The 17513-nt window shown below is 28.8% G+C and overlaps 4 protein-coding genes across 5 annotated transcripts; 2 read left to right on the top strand and 2 right to left on the bottom strand.

The window, feature by feature from the left end:
* Nucleotides 1–16: 16 nt before the first annotated feature.
* On the top strand, nucleotides 17–1531 carry LOC113792892 (nucleoporin SEH1-like). Its single transcript, XM_075822568.1, has 4 exons — nucleotides 17–151; nucleotides 210–366; nucleotides 428–1141; nucleotides 1204–1531. The coding sequence occupies exons 1-4, from the start codon at nucleotides 44–46 to the stop codon at nucleotides 1365–1367; spliced, it is 1143 nt and encodes a 380-aa protein (XP_075678683.1). The 5' UTR covers nucleotides 17–43; the 3' UTR covers nucleotides 1368–1531.
* LOC113792902 (uncharacterized) lies at nucleotides 1368–2656 on the bottom strand. Its single transcript, XM_027342860.2, has one exon. The coding sequence runs from the start codon at nucleotides 2204–2206 to the stop codon at nucleotides 1664–1666; it is 543 nt and encodes a 180-aa protein (XP_027198661.1). The 5' UTR covers nucleotides 2207–2656; the 3' UTR covers nucleotides 1368–1663.
* A 111-nt stretch (nucleotides 2657–2767) lies between these two features.
* Nucleotides 2768–7383, bottom strand: Elys (AT hook containing transcription factor 1 homolog). The gene is made up of 5 exons (XM_075822554.1): nucleotides 7209–7383; nucleotides 6813–7150; nucleotides 3573–6747; nucleotides 3124–3516; nucleotides 2768–3064 (listed from the first exon to the last, which is right to left on the bottom strand). The coding sequence occupies exons 2-5, from the start codon at nucleotides 6931–6933 to the stop codon at nucleotides 2986–2988; spliced, it is 3768 nt and encodes a 1255-aa protein (XP_075678669.1). The 5' UTR covers nucleotides 6934–7150; nucleotides 7209–7383; the 3' UTR covers nucleotides 2768–2985.
* A 3909-nt stretch (nucleotides 7384–11292) lies between these two features.
* LOC113792882 (uncharacterized) lies at nucleotides 11293–14074 on the top strand. 2 transcript variants are annotated; one of them, XM_075822560.1, is made up of 2 exons: nucleotides 11293–13117; nucleotides 13196–14074. In XM_075822560.1, exons 1-2 carry the CDS (start codon nucleotides 12136–12138, stop codon nucleotides 13483–13485), a joined length of 1272 nt encoding a protein of 423 aa, XP_075678675.1. In that variant the 5' UTR covers nucleotides 11293–12135; the 3' UTR covers nucleotides 13486–14074. The 2 variants fall into 2 exon arrangements, with proteins under 2 accessions (XP_075678675.1, XP_075678674.1); XM_075822559.1 differs by having other exon boundaries at nucleotides 11293–14074.
* Nucleotides 14075–17513: the final 3439 nt, after the last annotated feature.

Raw genomic sequence — 17513 nt, 5'->3', positions numbered from 1 at the left:
TCTTAAGGCTTTAGGATTTAATTTGAATCGAATAAATTTCAAGATGGTTTCACGAAGTATACAAGCCGATCATAAAGATTTGATCCATGATATAGCCTATGATTATTATGGCCGACGATTAGCTACATGTTCTTCGGATCAAAGTGTCAAAGTACTGTTGACATTTGGTAATTTCTTTGAATAAATATATTAATTTCAAATATTTTCAGGTCTGGGACATTGGTGATGAAGGCCAATGGACGTGTACATCTTCATGGAAAACTCATGCAGGATCTGTATGGAAAGTGACTTGGGCACATCCTGAATTCGGACAAATACTTGCCACTTGTTCGTTTGATAGAACTGCCATTGTATGGGAAGAGATGGGTATGATCACATTTTTGATTGATTAAATTCTTTTATCTTAAAAAATTAATGTCTTAATCAGTTGCTGATAATAACACAAATGAAAAAAACAACCAATCTGTTTGGATAAAACGTCACAGTTTTGTTGATAGCCGTACCTCTGTTACAGATGTCAAGTTTGCACCGAAACATTTTGGTCTTATTCTTTCGACTTGTTCACTCGATGGAATCATTCGAATCTACGAAGCACCTGATGTCATGAACATTACCCAATGGTCTATTCAATATGAAATCAATTGTAACAAAGCTTGTAGTTCTATTTCTTGGAATCCTTCGTTGTTTCGACAAAATTTTCCAATGATAGCTGTTGGTAGCGACGATAACAACGTACAAGGATCAAAAATTTTATTCTATGAATTTAATGATCAGGCTCGTGATTGGCAGCAAATTGTTGATAAAACATTTAAAGATGTTAACGAATTAGTACATGATATAGCGTTTGCACCGAATGTTGGCCGTTCATATGATCTTTTAGGAGCGGCTACAACCAAAGATGTTAAAATAATTTCCATAAGATTGATTGAAAATGAAAAAGATTCTACGGAACCTTTTTCGCAAACATCAAGTGTGGCCAATTCGATCAACAATCCACCGATCGGCAGCAAACGTCGTTATAATATCAAAGTGGTAGCTTCATTTGATGATCATGGCTCACAGGTATGGAGAGTATCGTGGAATATTACTGGTACTTTGATGGCCTCATCAGGTGATGATGGTGCCGTACGACTATGGAAAGGTATGTGAAATTCATTTTCAATTCGAATTTTCTTTTATTTATTCTTTTTATCACTATTCCAGCTAATTGTTTTGAAAAATGGCAAAATGTTGGCATACTGAAAGCCGATCAAAATACCATACATCCAAATACTATCACCGGTTTACGTGGTGTAAACAATTTTACTGAAGATCGTCAACAAGACGGTACATCATCATCGGCTACAAAATTTGTATTCTCACAATAATTTTAATCAAATAAAAAATTTATTATTACCAAAATTTTTTTGGTAAGAAGGAAAAAAAATGATACTTTGGTTGATTATATGATAAGATTTTTTTTTTCATTATAATATTATACATTTTTTTTTGTTTTGAAAATAAATTCTTTCACATATTTGTCTGCAACAAATTAGGTCTACAAAATAAATGGAAAAACTTGTTGTTGTTCTAAAATAGAATTTGTTGAATTTTCTAATATTTTTTTGCCATTATCATTTTCATAATGCGACCGAATAATATATGATCACTACAATAGCATTTATTAATGTTTTTTGATTACCGATGTAGTTGAGGATAATTTATTCGAGAATGATGATGAGATCACATGCGATTGATTGATTTGTCCATTATTATCAGCGTTTCTATTGTCCATTATTATATGTGATTCTTCATCGTTTAGATTCAAATCGATTGTTTGTCCACCACTATGTGATGATGCATGGGCCAAAAATAAATCCTTAAGAAAACTTAATTCTTTCGATAAGATTTTTACTTTTGTTTCTAAACGTTGATTTTCTTCTTTCAATTCATTCACACGTTGCTGGGTTTGTTGTGTTTTTTGTTTAGATTTATTTCTTGATTTTTTCACAGCCAAATTATTACGTTCGCGCCTTTTTCTATATTCTTCCGAATCTTTATCCAAAATTCTTCGATTAACACGACCAAATTGTTTCGAGCTGGATGAAGATTTATTACTTCCCATCATATCCGATTGATCCATACTGCTACTGTCAGATGATGTTTGATCCATCATTTCATTTTTTATAGCCATTTTTGATAGTTGTTTTTTACTTGTTGGACTCATTATCTCTAATTTACAATTTCGAATGATTCAAATAATAATAATAATAATAATTCTTTTGATGAATGATAGCACAAATTTAAGAAAAAAAAAATATTCAATCGATTGATTGATTGATGAAGGGAAGAAATATAAAAGAAATTAAAATTCTAAGGAATTTATTCAAATAATAATCATTGTCATTCGGTGACAATCAACAAACAAATAAAATAATGATGATGAAATATTGAATGTAATATTGTGCAATCACTCAAAATGTGTGTGTGTTTTTTTTTGTGCATTTGGTGTTTTGAACAACCCAACACACACACACAACACTCACATACAAGGATTTTGAGTTTTGTTTTTCAGTGTTCGTTACTTCACATATATGTACACGCATACGGACATCGTGTATGGCAGCAGTAAATTGATCCATTGTATGATCTTTCTCTCTCTCTGTCTATGTCTATGTGTTTGTTTTGTGGCATGTTATTGATGATGACGCAAGCATTCAAAATCTTTGCACAGAATCTTTTCATATTTTTGTTTTGTTGATATGATGCAATCTGAATAACATCATCGTTGAAAGAAAATTTTTATTTTAATGAATGAATTATTTAATGTGGAAAAAAAAGGAAATCCGTTTTAGGGTTAAATTAATGAATGAGAAAGAAAAAACAAGGTTTAAAATTAAAATGATCATCAAGAAAAGAAAAAAAATATATAGACAAATGAAATTCAATCAATATAAACAACATTCATGATTATTTTTATCGAATTATAACGAAAGAATTTATTCACTAATTTTTTCGATTTCGTAATGTCATACGATGTGTTGGTGAATCCGTAGCTATTGTTTGTTTTCGAGTGATTTTTGATCTAATAACATAAAACATATTTTTTCATTATTAATTAGATTATAATAATTGAACAAATACCTTCGAGAAGTTGGTGTTGATGATAATGTTATTTCTTCAATTGTTTTAATTTTTTTCGTATTCGATTCTATTGGATTGGCCAATTGTTCATTGTTGAAAATTTCAATGTTTTCCGAAAATTCAAGTTCATTACTAAATGATACTTTCAATTTACTATGTCCAGTTTCGTTATCGATATTTGAATCATTTGAAAATTTTAAAATAGGTTTTTTCGTTACGCTTAAATCAAATCGATAACTATTATTAACACTATCGGTTATTTTACGTTTCATATCCGGTGTCCTTAAGATTGTAAACAATTTTCTAATATTATTTTGATTTTTTGTTTTCAAGATTTTTGATTTTGAAAATCCAGGCGATAAATATATCGGATTTTTGGAATAATCATCTTTCCTGTAAATTTGAATGATTATATAATAAAATTATCATTTAAATTGAATTAGACTTACATTCGAGTAGGTGTCAAAGTGATTGATTGATTAGTGATCATATTACTTTCCGGTTGAATTTCATTTATTTTGTTTGATTTATTAATTCGTAAAATTTGCTTTGCCAAATCAAGAGTAGATGATGGCAATATAGTAACATATGCATCGATCAAATTTAAAATGTTTTTGTTTTCTTCTTCAAAATGAAATTCCTGTTCAAATTGTTTGACAATATTAATTGCTTCAATAAGCTTATTGTTTAGAATAAAGTACAAAACAAGAATCATTTTTGATGTTGAATGATTTGAATTGATTAGATATTCGATAAAAACTTCTTCTTCAAAATTGTCTAAAGGTATACGACAAATCTTAACCAATGTATTCATCTTTTCGCAAACAAAAAATAACTTATACAAAAGATGATAAGAATTTGAATCCGAACGTCGTTGTCGTTGAAATTCGAATGCATCAGATAAATTTCCATTTAGCAATAGAATCTGAATGTAAAGGTTTTCATTTTGTTCCTGATCCAATAAAATATGATTACAATTCATTGTCAATGTTAAAGCTTTTTGTGGCTGATCTTCAAACAAAAACAATTCAATAATACGTTGCATTAAATCATTAAACAATACAATATGAATTTTAAAATGATTCAATGAAGTTGTTACTACGGGATGTGTGAACGATTGAACAGCTCGATCATATTGTTGATGATCCAGAAACCATAAACCTTCGACAAAATACTGAATGCCTTGTTCAATATCAATGGTTGAAATTAAACCCGAAAGTTTTTGAGCAATTCCATGTTCACCAAGATTATCGCATAAATCATAAAAGAAATAAAAAAGAATTGATTCTTTATATACTAATGGAACATCATCTAGCAGAAAAATTTTACACAATGAAGATAAATTTTGAGGTGGATAAAGATTTTTATGATCTTTAACATTCCATATCGATCCGATATGAGGTTCCAAATGTTTGACAAGAATGTCGATAAGAAGAATATGTTTACTTTTGAAAAAATTTTTATTCACTGCCATAAGATCAGCACGACGTTTGCAATAAAATTCCGATGTTTTCGAATACGAATATTTTGGTCGATTCTTATCGACAATATCTTCCGAATCTTTACATTCAGGTAAAAAGCCAAAATTTTCGAAAAATAATATAAACTTAAGATAATTTTGAATCAAACTAACAATTTCAATACGTGCTCGTAGTTTATCAAATCCAAGATTAGAATTATTAGTAGAATTTTGCAATAATTGTTTAAGCAATACTATTAATATTTCAAGATGACTTTCATAGCAAACCAATTTGGCAATGTCATGTCGAGAAACATTAGTACCGGATAAATCAAATAAAGGAGCAACAAGAATATCAATAGAACTTTTGATTGATTCGACTTTGGTCCATATCCAATCCAACAAAAACATCCAATCTGAATCGTCAGTGTGAAAAGAATTTTTTCGTATAAAATTCATTAATAAAAAGTTAAGATTATTTTCCAATGCAACGTTCATTATTTCGAAAAGTTTTGTATTTGTTTCGCTTGATAGATCATCGGTTGATGAATATTCACCAAAAATTAGACCATATTTATGACATTTGGCAACAATATCATGGCAATTATTTTTAATATCTTGAAGACTTGAATTCGATGAATTCAATGATGTTAGTAAACGTTTTTGAATTCCATGAAAACTAATATTACAAAGTTGAGAATCGGATGCAACAATTAGATTAAATGATACGGACACTGGATACGAATGAATTTCCGAATAAAACATGTTTGAACTGAATTTTGAAATTGAAATACTTGGCAAATAAATTGCTTGTATAATATTATGGCGAAACATTTTTGACAATGTATTCAGCGAATATAATGAAATGAATGGACAAAGATCATTTTGATCGATACAAAAACTTTTCGTCATTTGAGATTTATACCATTGATTCAGATCGAATAGGCAAAAATAAAAGCTAGATTCTTGATTTTTTCCTGTAGATGCTTCCCATGCTATAACAAGATAATTATAATCAATTGGATTGTTCATTGTTTCTTCTTCAATCGATTTCGATATCGGTTGTATTTGATGTATTGTAAACATATCGATTAATCGACTACTATTTGCTAAATGAATCTTATTAAGATTATTCTTTTCCGAATAATTAGAAGTGAGTGGCATTTCAAATTTGCAGCAACATAATTTAAACGTATCGTATAGGATTCCATAATTTTTCAATGTTTTTCTATTCTGATAACAAAGTAGATAGATGAATGCTGTTGATAAACCGATAGGAGAATGTGTACCATAAACATTTGGAACACGATAGGGAAATCCTCGAACAACCCAAAGATAGGAATAATTTTTCGGATCATTTTCGGGTGATTGAAATGAAAACGAAATGACAGGTAATAGTTCTGGATCAACATTACAACTGCATTCCAGTTTGAATGTTTGAAGATTATAGAGATGAAAACCGCCAAAATTGTAGCCAACACAAATCAACGATAATTGTGGTATATAATGTAGGGCACTGACATAAACTTGGCTTTGTAAATAGGATGCCATAATAACACCGTCATCAGCTCTATAATTGAATTTTCCTTTATTCTTGGCTTCAGTGTTCAATGTTATACAAAGAACCTGATTATGAAATATCGCTGTTCGACGTTTGTTGTTTATATCCATATGAGCACTATTCGGTGTTATTATTGATATTTTTTTCGGAATTAATGGCTCGGGTGAATATGAATCAAGAATAAGATCGATGAAAAAAACTAAACCACCTTCACAGCCGATAGCTAAACAGCCATTCATAAAACATAATTCATTGATTAATGGCATATTCTCTACATCATTTTTATGGCCACTGAGAATGACTTCAGCAAAGGTTATATTGAATGGAAAATCGATTGTATTGAGAATAGAATTAAGACGAATATCCAATAAACAGATGTAATTTTGTCCATTTGTTAAACTTAAAATGGTGATTAATTTATATGGATGACGAAAATTGGATGCCACTTCAAAACGATCGGCCAAACGAATAACATTAGTGATCAAAATGTTTGAATCGTTGAAAATATGGCCAAAATCGAATGAAGCAACTAAACGATTATTACATTTTGGCTCAAAACTATACACTTCTAATCGAGAATTGATTATATTCCAAACATATTTAGCTAATGATAAAAAATATAATTAATGTTAAGAAATTTAATTACAAATCCAAATAATCAATTTTTACCTGATAAATAATTGGATGGTGTTGAAAAATATAGAGTATTTTTTCTTCCATTCAATGATGTAGTTATATTTTGAATATTAGTTATATTCGATATTTGATTTGAATCAAAAATAGTATCCATTGATGATGAGTGAGAAAAAAACAAATTGAACAAATTTTATTTTGATAAAATTAAATTCGTAAAATGATGAGTCGAGAAAAAAATGTAACGAACATGATTCATGCCGCCAACCACAAACAAACAAACAAACCAAACCATGCTACATTCATTAACCGAAAAGAAAAATATTCGCAAAAATTGTTCATTTTCTTAAAACGTTCACCGTTAGATGTCACTACTTTTGAATAAGAATATAAAAAATGAAATTCGATTACAAAAAAAAAAAAAAAAATTACCCAAGTTTTATTCTAAGAATTTCTCTTTGTCAATTGACGTAATAAATTGACAAATTAATTTCACAAAAAAACAAACAAAAACAATGTCCAGTTGCTAATTGATTTTTGATTAAATTCTTCGGTTCCAAAAAATCATATTCTTTTTGTATTGATTTTATTTCAAAAAAAAAAAATGTATCAAAAGATTTTCTTTTCTTTCTAAAAGTTCATAAGTGATACATTAATTTCCACTCAGTCTTCATGTAACTATAGATTTTCTTTTCTTTTTTCTTTTTTTTTCTGAAAAAAAAGTACAAATCGTAATCAATGATAAAAAAAAATCGCTCGAAAAAAATCCAGATAGAGAAAAAAAAAGAACAAGAAAAAAGTAAAAGAGGAAAAAAACCACTGAACATCAGAATGGAATTTCGGTTCAATCTGGTTCTTTTGGGAAATGTACGAAAATGAAGAGATATGAACAAACAGAAAAAAAGGTGCACAAAACACACTAAGCACAACACAAAGGAATCCTGAATCTAGAATCCAGACTAGTTGTAGCCAGTTGAAACAAGTGTGTGTCTGGGATAGACCAGATGGTTTGGTTTGGTTAGGTGTAGCTGTGATGCTGTATAATTCTTTATACTGGTTTGCGTTTTTTTTAAACTCTATTTTGGATCCAAAAACCAGAAACAAAACTCAAGCGCATACCAATACAAACTGGTTGGTATTTATGTATGTGTTGTTTGCATTATTCATTCTCAAATAACGGTAAAGTACTGGTAATATATAATAACGGTAAATTCTTGATTCTGAATTTTTTTGTTTCTGCTGTTGCTATACCACATATATTTTGTTTTTTTTATCATTTGCACACCAAAAATGAACCATATCAAATATAATAATATATTCTGTCTGTCTGTTTTTTTGGTTCAATTCAATTTCAAATTCATTAAAGTTCAGTACAGTTCAGTTTGATTTGGTTTAGTCTGGTTTGATTCTATTTAGAGGTTTGTTTCGTTTTTTTTTGGTGTTCTGGTTCAATTTGGTTCCGTTTCACATTCGAATGAATGAATGAATGAATGAATCCAACAACCGGTAGGATCGAGAATTCTTTTTTTTTCTTTCACTGGATCGATGAACAATGAACCAAAAAAAAAGAATCCAACTTTGTATGTAGCAGTATACTGGTTTAGTTCGTTATTTATTTATTTATTCTTTACTTTGAAACATATGGGAACAAAATTACAAGGTTTTTTTACAATCAAACAAAACGGATCAAAATCCGAATAGCAGAATAATGATAAATTTTTTGCACTGAAAATTCTTTATTTCAAATATTCGTTAGGTTTGTTTGTACTTGAAAATGGAAAAATAGAAAGACAATTCCAAAGAGATGGAGAGAGAGAGGGTTAAATTTTTTTTACATGCTTGGGTGCAAATTAACCAAATGAATCAACAGGACCATTAGGAAACATTGTTGAAAAACAATCAGTAAAAAAGTTTTTTTTTGTTGTTTTTTCTTCTTCTTTTATCGAAAAGAAAGTTATCAAAATATGACCTGATTGAATTTGATATTTTTTTCCTGGTTTCTTGTTTAACACGTAACACCCCCTTAAGAAAGGGAACAAATTATTTTAAAGAATCTTAAAGAGGTGAACCAAAATGTATTTGAGGGAAAACAAAAATGTTGATGAAAAACAAAAAAAAAACAAAAAACAAAAGTGAAAAATTTTGTCGAATCCGTCAATATTGATAACACACACACACAGACAAATCAAATCAAATCAAATCAAACAAAACAAAACAGACAAAATCATTGCCTCTGGATTTCCAATCTGTAATGCAATAATATTTTTTGTTATCTCTCTCTCTCTCTCTCTCTCTCTCTCTCTCTCTCTCTCTCTCTTTCTTCTGACCAAAAGTCTGATATTTTCATTCATTTTAAATCAATCAAGAATCGCATTTTTAAAAATCCTAAAAACCTGTCATAATTCACAAAATTTTCTCATTAATTAACTAATTGATTCAAAATTTTTTTGTTTGTTTGTCTGTTTTGGTTACATAATAATTTAATGATTTTCAATCATAAACAAAACAAAACAAACGATTTCGGTGCAAACATCGTTGATTTTCTTTTTTTTTTTTTAAACACAAAGGGCCCGAAGGTTCAAATTAAAAATAAAATTCACTGTTATTTTTTACTGTTATTTTTTTGGATAGGGAAGGTTCAAGGATCGTTTTCCCCGTATTAGAAAAGTTTATTTAAAAAAAAAATCACACTGTGTGTTTTATTAAGAAAAAAAATGTTTATAAAACAAAACGAAAAAAATGTGATTGCCATCATATAGTGGCAATATCAATCGACATCATCTTAATCACAATATAGAAAAAGAAACAGCCAAAAAAAAATGCAACATGTGACACATGATGTGATGTGATATGATGAATTTGAAATTTATCAAAAAAAAAAAAAGAAAAGAAAGAGAATTTTGTTTAAGCTAAACTTTTATTTTCTGGTTTTTTTCATTCAAGCCAAGAATTAGGAAAAAAAATCCAAGCTTATGTTTTTTGTCATAACCCTAACTTTTACCCATTTTCATTTCAGAAGAATTTTTGTCTCATTTGAAAATGATAATTCTATCAAAGATTTCCAGAATAATCAATACTGAAGAATGACTGAATGAATGAAGATAATTCTGGATTCGTTTAAGAATTTTAGCTACCAAATTCTGTTGGCTATAAGAGAAGACACACACCGAGAGAGATAGAGATATCAACAACAATGTTATATCAGAAAAATCATTATCATCAACCATAGTAGTTGCAGATGATGATAAAGAAGTATAATCATACCACAACAACAACAACAACAAAAACGCCAAGGACATCAAGCAAGCAAACAAAATCTAATTGAAACAAAATAAATGAAAAAGTAAAAGCAAAAAAAGAAAGGAGAAAGGAGCCAACAACAAGAGAGAAAATATAATAATAATAATTCACTTGCTTGAACTCGTTAGCACTTGTTTGGGGATTCAACTCCACCACCACCACCACCACCAACCAATCACCAAATACCGAAACATCATATACCATTATTATCAATATATATCACCAACAAAAAACATACACACACACACACTATACCATTGCATCCATACATTTCGATCATCGATGATACCGTCATCATCATCCTTATAAAACCAATTTATAAATCAGTTTATAAATATAGATTTTTTTTTAAATAAAATTTAATTAAAGCAGGGGGGAAAAACAGAGGAACAACACCGAAAGACATCAGTGGGAGCAAACGGACCTTCCCGGTTTTTTTTAAATCGGATATACCGACATATACCGCTTGGAACCATAGTTTTTTCCTAATCCAGTAAAAGAAAAAATTATTATTTTAAAAAAAATTTGAAATTTTTAAAAGTTTTTTCGGTTTGGTTTGGTTGATCTTGATATCTTCATTTTTTATTGTTTTGCTACTTTTTGTTCGAGATCTTCACATTCATTCATTCATTATATACTCCATATTTTAGCCAACCAAGAAAACCAAGAAAACCAAAAAACAAAAAAAAACCAAAATCCTCTTTATTGGCGCCTTCCATTCATTTATATATAAGCTTTATACTTTTCTCTCTCTCCTCCTATGGATCAAAAACGCGTATATGTACTATGTATGTATGTTGTCTGTGTATTTCATTACATTACATTACATTTCAAATCACTAATATAAAGAATAAAACAAAAAGGAAAAAAAATCCAACTCCAACTCTCCTGTTGCCCTGCATTGCATATGAAAGTTGCAAGCGGTTGCCGCCTGGCCTGTTATTATTCCCATTTCATTTTTTCTATCATTTTTTTTCTATCTTTATTATACAAAAATCAATCCATTCAACCATCCATCCATCCATCCAAAATAAAAGTCAGTACGCATCAAACAACAAAAAGAAAGTAGTATCCATGGAGCGATCTCTCTCTCTCTCTCTCTTTGGTTATCACTTTGGAGTGTATGCGTAGTTTTTTATTTCTGTTTTTTTTCTATCTTTTTCTTTCTCTCTTTTTTTAGTTAATTTCATTGGATTTCAGCTTTAGTTTGAATCATCATCATCATCAACAACAAAACATTTTTGGTTGGCAATCGATTCTCATCTTTCCTATAGTGAACAACATACATACAGAAACACAGAGAGATAGATAGATACTTTATATAGAAAGTTACATATAACTGTAATATATTTTTACACCACCATTACACATTGTTGAATTTTTCTTTTCTTTTCTTTTTCTTTTTCTGGTTATGAATTTTCAATTCTGCAAGTAAAAAATATTATGATTTTAACTTTGGCGCGACAACCAACAAACCAATCATTTCGCATACAGACACAAATCACACACAACGATCATCATCATCATTGTCGAAATCCAAAATGAACAGAATTTGAATTTGAAACGCTCAACCAAAAACGAATCAAATTTTTTTTCCACAATTAAATCAACACAGAATTTTGATTCTTGATTTGTTTCTTCTTGTTGGAATTCTGGAATTACATCTTTCTCTGTGTTTGTTTGTGTGCGTACATCACTGATTGTCGTCAAGATTTCGATTTCTTATCCAAAGTCGTATTGAAAACTTGCATATAAATCATCATCATTTTCAACCAACCAACCAATCAACCAACAAGTGCAAATTATTAGAAGAAAATATCGATATCCTGTGTGAGGCGTATTTGGTGTTTGTTTTTGTTTGTTTTTTTTCTCCAAAATATATTTAATATATTTTTTTCGGTTAAAATTTAGTTGAATTTAGTTGCTGCTTAATTTATTTAGAATTAAGCTTGCAACTAATTCAAAAATAATAATTTCAATCAAAACGGCGTCCTATAAGCAACAACGTTCATATGAACTAGACACTGAGTGGCCAGTATGTAGTCCGGTATCGATTGGAATGGATTCCAATTTTTATGATCATCATCAATCACCATTAAATAATAATAATAATAATAATTCATTTGATACAAATAAATTATCAACAACAACAACAACAACAAATCGTGTTACAAAGTGTGTTTCACCATTACAATCGCTTGTACATAGTACAACAAATATTAATAACGGTTCGGATGTTGGTATTACAACCGATCTCAGTAGTCCTGAACTTACATTTGATCATATTTCAATACAACAATTTATAACAAACGATCAGAACGATAATAATAATCATCATCATCAACAACAACAGGAATCATTATTTTCTGGATTAATATCAAACAATCAACAACAACAGCAAAAAAATCAAGTGATTACAGGTGGTTTAAACCACCACCACCATCATCACCACCAACAACATCCTCACCATCATCAATCAGTCAATAACGGTCCCTCTCCCAATAATAATAACAACAACAACAACGGTAGTAATCAGAATAATACGCATTCCTCAAATCAATATCAGAATTCAAATAATTCATACCAACAACAACAACAACAACAGCATACATCAATGCCTCAACAGCCTATAATTGGCACTAATCGTTATGGTCTCGAAGCTGGTTCTACAGTCAAACAAGAACCATTAGATACAGAAGATTTCTCAACAAATATTTGTAATAATAGTCAACAATCAACAACAGCCACAGCAACAACAACAACAAATAATAATAATAATAATATTTTTATTTCAAGCTCATTTGGTCATACAAATAATTATATAAATGATACTCGTTTAACAAATACAAATAATAATGGTAATAATACAAGATTATCATCAATTGAATTAGGTGATAATTCAAATCAATCAATAACACAAAGATCACAACATCAACAACAACATCATCATATGATTTTTGGTATGAATCCATCAACAACAACAGCAGCATCAACAATTTCTTCATCATCATCATCTTCATCATCATCAACACATTCTGGACGTAATAATAATCATAATCATAATAATCGTAATAATAATAATAATAATAAAAATCATTCTAAAAAACATGTTGATAAAGGATCGGATGAATATAAAAAACGACGTGAACGTAATAATATTGCTGTTAGAAAAAGTCGTGAAAAAGCTAAAGTTCGTAGCCGAGAAACGGAAAAAAAAGTATCACAATTAGCCGGTGAAAATGAACAGTTAAGGAAAAAAGTTGATTCACTTAATAAAGAATTGAATGCATTGAAAAGTTTATTTGCAAATGTTGGTATACCACCGGAAAGTGTTGATTCAGAAATTGAAAAAGGATTACAAATGGAATCACAACAACATATGCATTCAACAAATTTTCAATCTATGTAAAATTTATTTAGACAACAAAAAAAAATTATCAATTATTAATTTTAAATTACAAATTACAAATTATAATTTATTATTGATTGATTATTATTCAAATCAAATCAACGAAATGTAATGCTGATGATGATGATGTTGACAAATATTTTGTTTTTGTTTTTTTTATTCAATTTTATCTTTATGTTTTTTTTCTGTTTTGTTTTAAAAACAACAATATTTATAAATTACAACCAAAAAAAAATCCAGCTTCTGAAATTATCATCAGTTCTTCATCACCATCGATGGATCGATCGAACAATCGAAACACCCGAAATTGATCCAGTTTTGAAAACAAAAACAATTCGCTCATTACCATCTTCAATCAATCCTTCTTCTTCTTATTTTTCTTCTTTTTTTCGTTGATTATTATCGTTATTCATTTACCTGGACACCTGCCACACACACAAACACAAACACAATTATCAATCGTGATTGATTTATTCTTGCAATCCCTTCCCAAAAAAAAATTTGAATAACCAAAAAAAAAAACAAAGAAAAAAATTCACCCCCTTTCTATCTCAATTTCTTATTATTGTTAACCCCATATGTCCCCTCACACACACACACAATCAACATTTGTTTACTTTTGTTAAATAAAATAAATTATTAATTTATAAAAAAAATCATTCGAACCAAACCAAACCAAAAAAAAAGAAAAAAAATTGATGCAAAAATGCAACAAGAAAAAAAAATTTCAAATTTACCTTGATCAATCAATCCACCGCCAAAGAATTTATCCAAAAAATTTGCCTTTTTCCATCCACTCCGTTGATAACTTCTCTCTCTCTCATTTATTCTAATTATCTTTATAAAACTTTAATTACAAATTCTAAAATTATATTTAATCTTGTTTCTCTCTCTTTCGCTCTCTTTCTTATATTTCACATTTACATATATTAGGATATTATATTAAAATGTTCAAATTTTTATCCCGCAATTTTCTTTTAACCCTTTTTCCTTGTTATCAATCAAATTGATGAATGAAATATATCAATAATAATAATAGCAAACGTTTCTTATAATTTTAAAATTAAAAGAATTTTTTCCAATTGAATTGAATCATATTTTTGGGTTATTCTTCGTTTCGGGAATATTTATGAAATGATGGATATAAACACAAACACCGATAAATAAATAAATCCAAGTCAAACGAAATCGATTAAAATAATCGAAAAACAAAGTTTATTTTATATTTTTGATTTTGTTTTTTTGGGCCATTAAAAATAAAATAACTTTAAAGCCACTTTTTTTCAAACGTTTCATATATTCGATCATCAAACAAACATTCATCAACATCATCATCATCATATAACACTTTTCACTTAACCTTGACATATATCATCATTTCACCAAATAATGAACAGATGAATGAATGAATGAATGAACGAATGGTTGAATAGAGCTGAAGCTATTATGTTGTTGTTTTTTTCATATTTTTTTTTCTCTATCTCATCGATCCAAACACAGGCCGACACTTGTTTGTTTGAGACAGCAACGAAAAAAAAATTCAAAAAAAAAAATAAATAACTTTTACTTTCTCATAGTAAAATGAGAAAAATATTATAATGACAATAATTGTTGGTATTTGTTGGATTAAGAAAAAAAAATACAATTTTTTAAAAATCATTAAAAATTGAACCAAAAAAAAAAAAAAAAAAAAAATGAAACCCAAAAGATTTCGAATGTTTGAAAATTCGAATGTTCGAACATTCGAATATTCGAACGTTCCATTTGTTCCAGATGAACCATTCATATATGAAAGGATCACATCAATAAATCTTTTAATTCGAGATGGAAATGACCAGATTTTGATTTTGATTATGCAATTAATGAAAATCTTTGTTTGTTTTTTCGGTGAATTGATTTTATTTATAAAAATAAATAACCGATCCAAAACAAAGATTAAGGATGATTTTTTGTTTGTTTGTTTGTTTGAGTGAGCGAGGAAAAAAATAACTAAAAATAATAATAATATGAAAATCAAAATGTTCAAAAACATTCATTCATCGAAAAAAAAGTAAGTAAGTAATGCTTCGTTGACTTCGAACTTGACCTTTTTTTTCTTCACTATTCGCGAATGTGTGAATGAAATGGATTTTGGTTTGGTTTGGTTTGGTTTTTTTCACGAAATACGATTTTCAAATTCAAATATTCGTGCCTGTTTTTCAAATCAACAATGATGGTGGTGAAATCCATATCGATGCCAGGAAAGAAACAAAATCCAATTCAAACAAAAAAAATCGATTCATTTCGATTAAAATCATCATTAAATTTCCATTTTTTTCGGCTACTATTTTTATTATTATCATCATCATCTACACAATTTGTTTGTTGTTGTTGTTTTTCGATTGTCCCTGAACGTTTTTTTTTCATTTCATTTCGTTCCATTTGAAACTGTTACTATTTTCTCTCACTCTCACTCACTTGTTTATGGTGGGCAAACGACTATTTTGCCTGATAATAATGATGATAATGATGTTGTTGTTGTTGTTATTATTATTATTATTATGATCATTGTTCCAAGTTCCAAGTTTGAGGTTACTGTGTCAAACACCGAAAAGAAAATTACATTGGAACTACTTTCTCTCTTTTCATTCTCTTCTTTATGAATTTTCATTTAAAAAAAAAAACAAAAAAATTATGCACGTACTCACGAACCGATCAACCATTGTGGCACGCATTTTTTATTTATTTATTTATAGCCACCATTGAAAAAAACACACAGACAGAGAGAATCCATGAGAGAACAAGCGAAAGAGGTCAATCACATAGGATCCCTTATGTTTTGTTTTTGCTTTTTGTTCGAATCGAAATCGTCATTAAAATTTTATGCCATGTTTTTTTTTTGTAATCATAGAAAAATTCTTTCAAGAAAAACAAACAAACAAAAAATTTTGATAGTAGTCATTGATCTTTGACGAAAAGAATTCTACCAATTGTACCAGGATCATTTTTTTTAACCGAAATATCATTTTTTTTGTTTTCGTTCGAGAATCCAATCATTTTCATTTGAATAATTAAGGAAAGAGAGGGGAGGAAATAATAAACGATGGACATTCATTATCATTATGATTGGGTTGAGATTGTGTAATCATCATCTTCATTAATGATGATCATCATTAATGATAAAAAATGCTTGATAACAAACATTTAATCCATAACAAAAACAAAAAAAAAAACATTATGATGTTTCCATAAGCTTTTTTGTTGTTTGTTGTTGTTAGATTTATCCACATATTGATCCATATATATGATTGCATACGGTTTTTTACATTGTATTTTTTTGTTTCTTCTTTTACAAAAAAGAAAAAAGAAAATTAAGAATGTTTCATGTGATCCATATTGAGATAACAGAAAAAAACTTTGATGCGTATCGTTTGCTGTTTGTTGTTTTCTATGGCGTTTCATCCATCCATATTGTTGTTGTTGTTGTTTTTCCTATTGCAATACGAATTGTAATGGAACAACAACAACAACAACGAAACGGTCTATGTTTTCTTTACCTGAAAAAAATATTTTCTGATTTTTGAAATGTATAGAGATCGTTATGGATCCATTTTACCATATTCACAAAAGAAAGAAAACCCTGATCCTAATAATAACTGTATTGGGTTTATTTGATTTTGATTTTGAAATTGTCAAAGCAGACTTTTTGTATAGACTTTAATAAACAATAGAATAACACAATTATAGGGCAATAAGAAAACTGGTTAACTCTAACTGGAGTCAACACGACTTTATTTATACTCTTTATAACAATTAATCATATTCAATTAACTCATAGAACTTTAATAGGATTGTTAAGCTATACTCAACACTCCCCTAGTTAACAAACATATTCCAAAGTTCGATCATTCTTTCATGTTTATCGGGTGATAAACCTTTAGTTAACCAATCTGCTAACTGTTTGCCAGTCTCGATCCATTCAACAGCCAAAATATTTTCCTGTATTAGTTGACGTATCAGATGATGCTTAATTTCGATGTGCTTTAACT

Source organism: Dermatophagoides pteronyssinus, unplaced genomic scaffold, assembly GCF_027571235.1.
Source record: "Dermatophagoides pteronyssinus isolate colony J.1.1.1.1 unplaced genomic scaffold, Derpt_VIB-CSIC_2022.12 sq0001, whole genome shotgun sequence".
NCBI classification, from domain to species: Eukaryota; Metazoa; Arthropoda; class Arachnida; order Sarcoptiformes; family Pyroglyphidae; genus Dermatophagoides; species Dermatophagoides pteronyssinus.
This window is presented reverse-complemented; position numbering and strand designations above follow the sequence as displayed.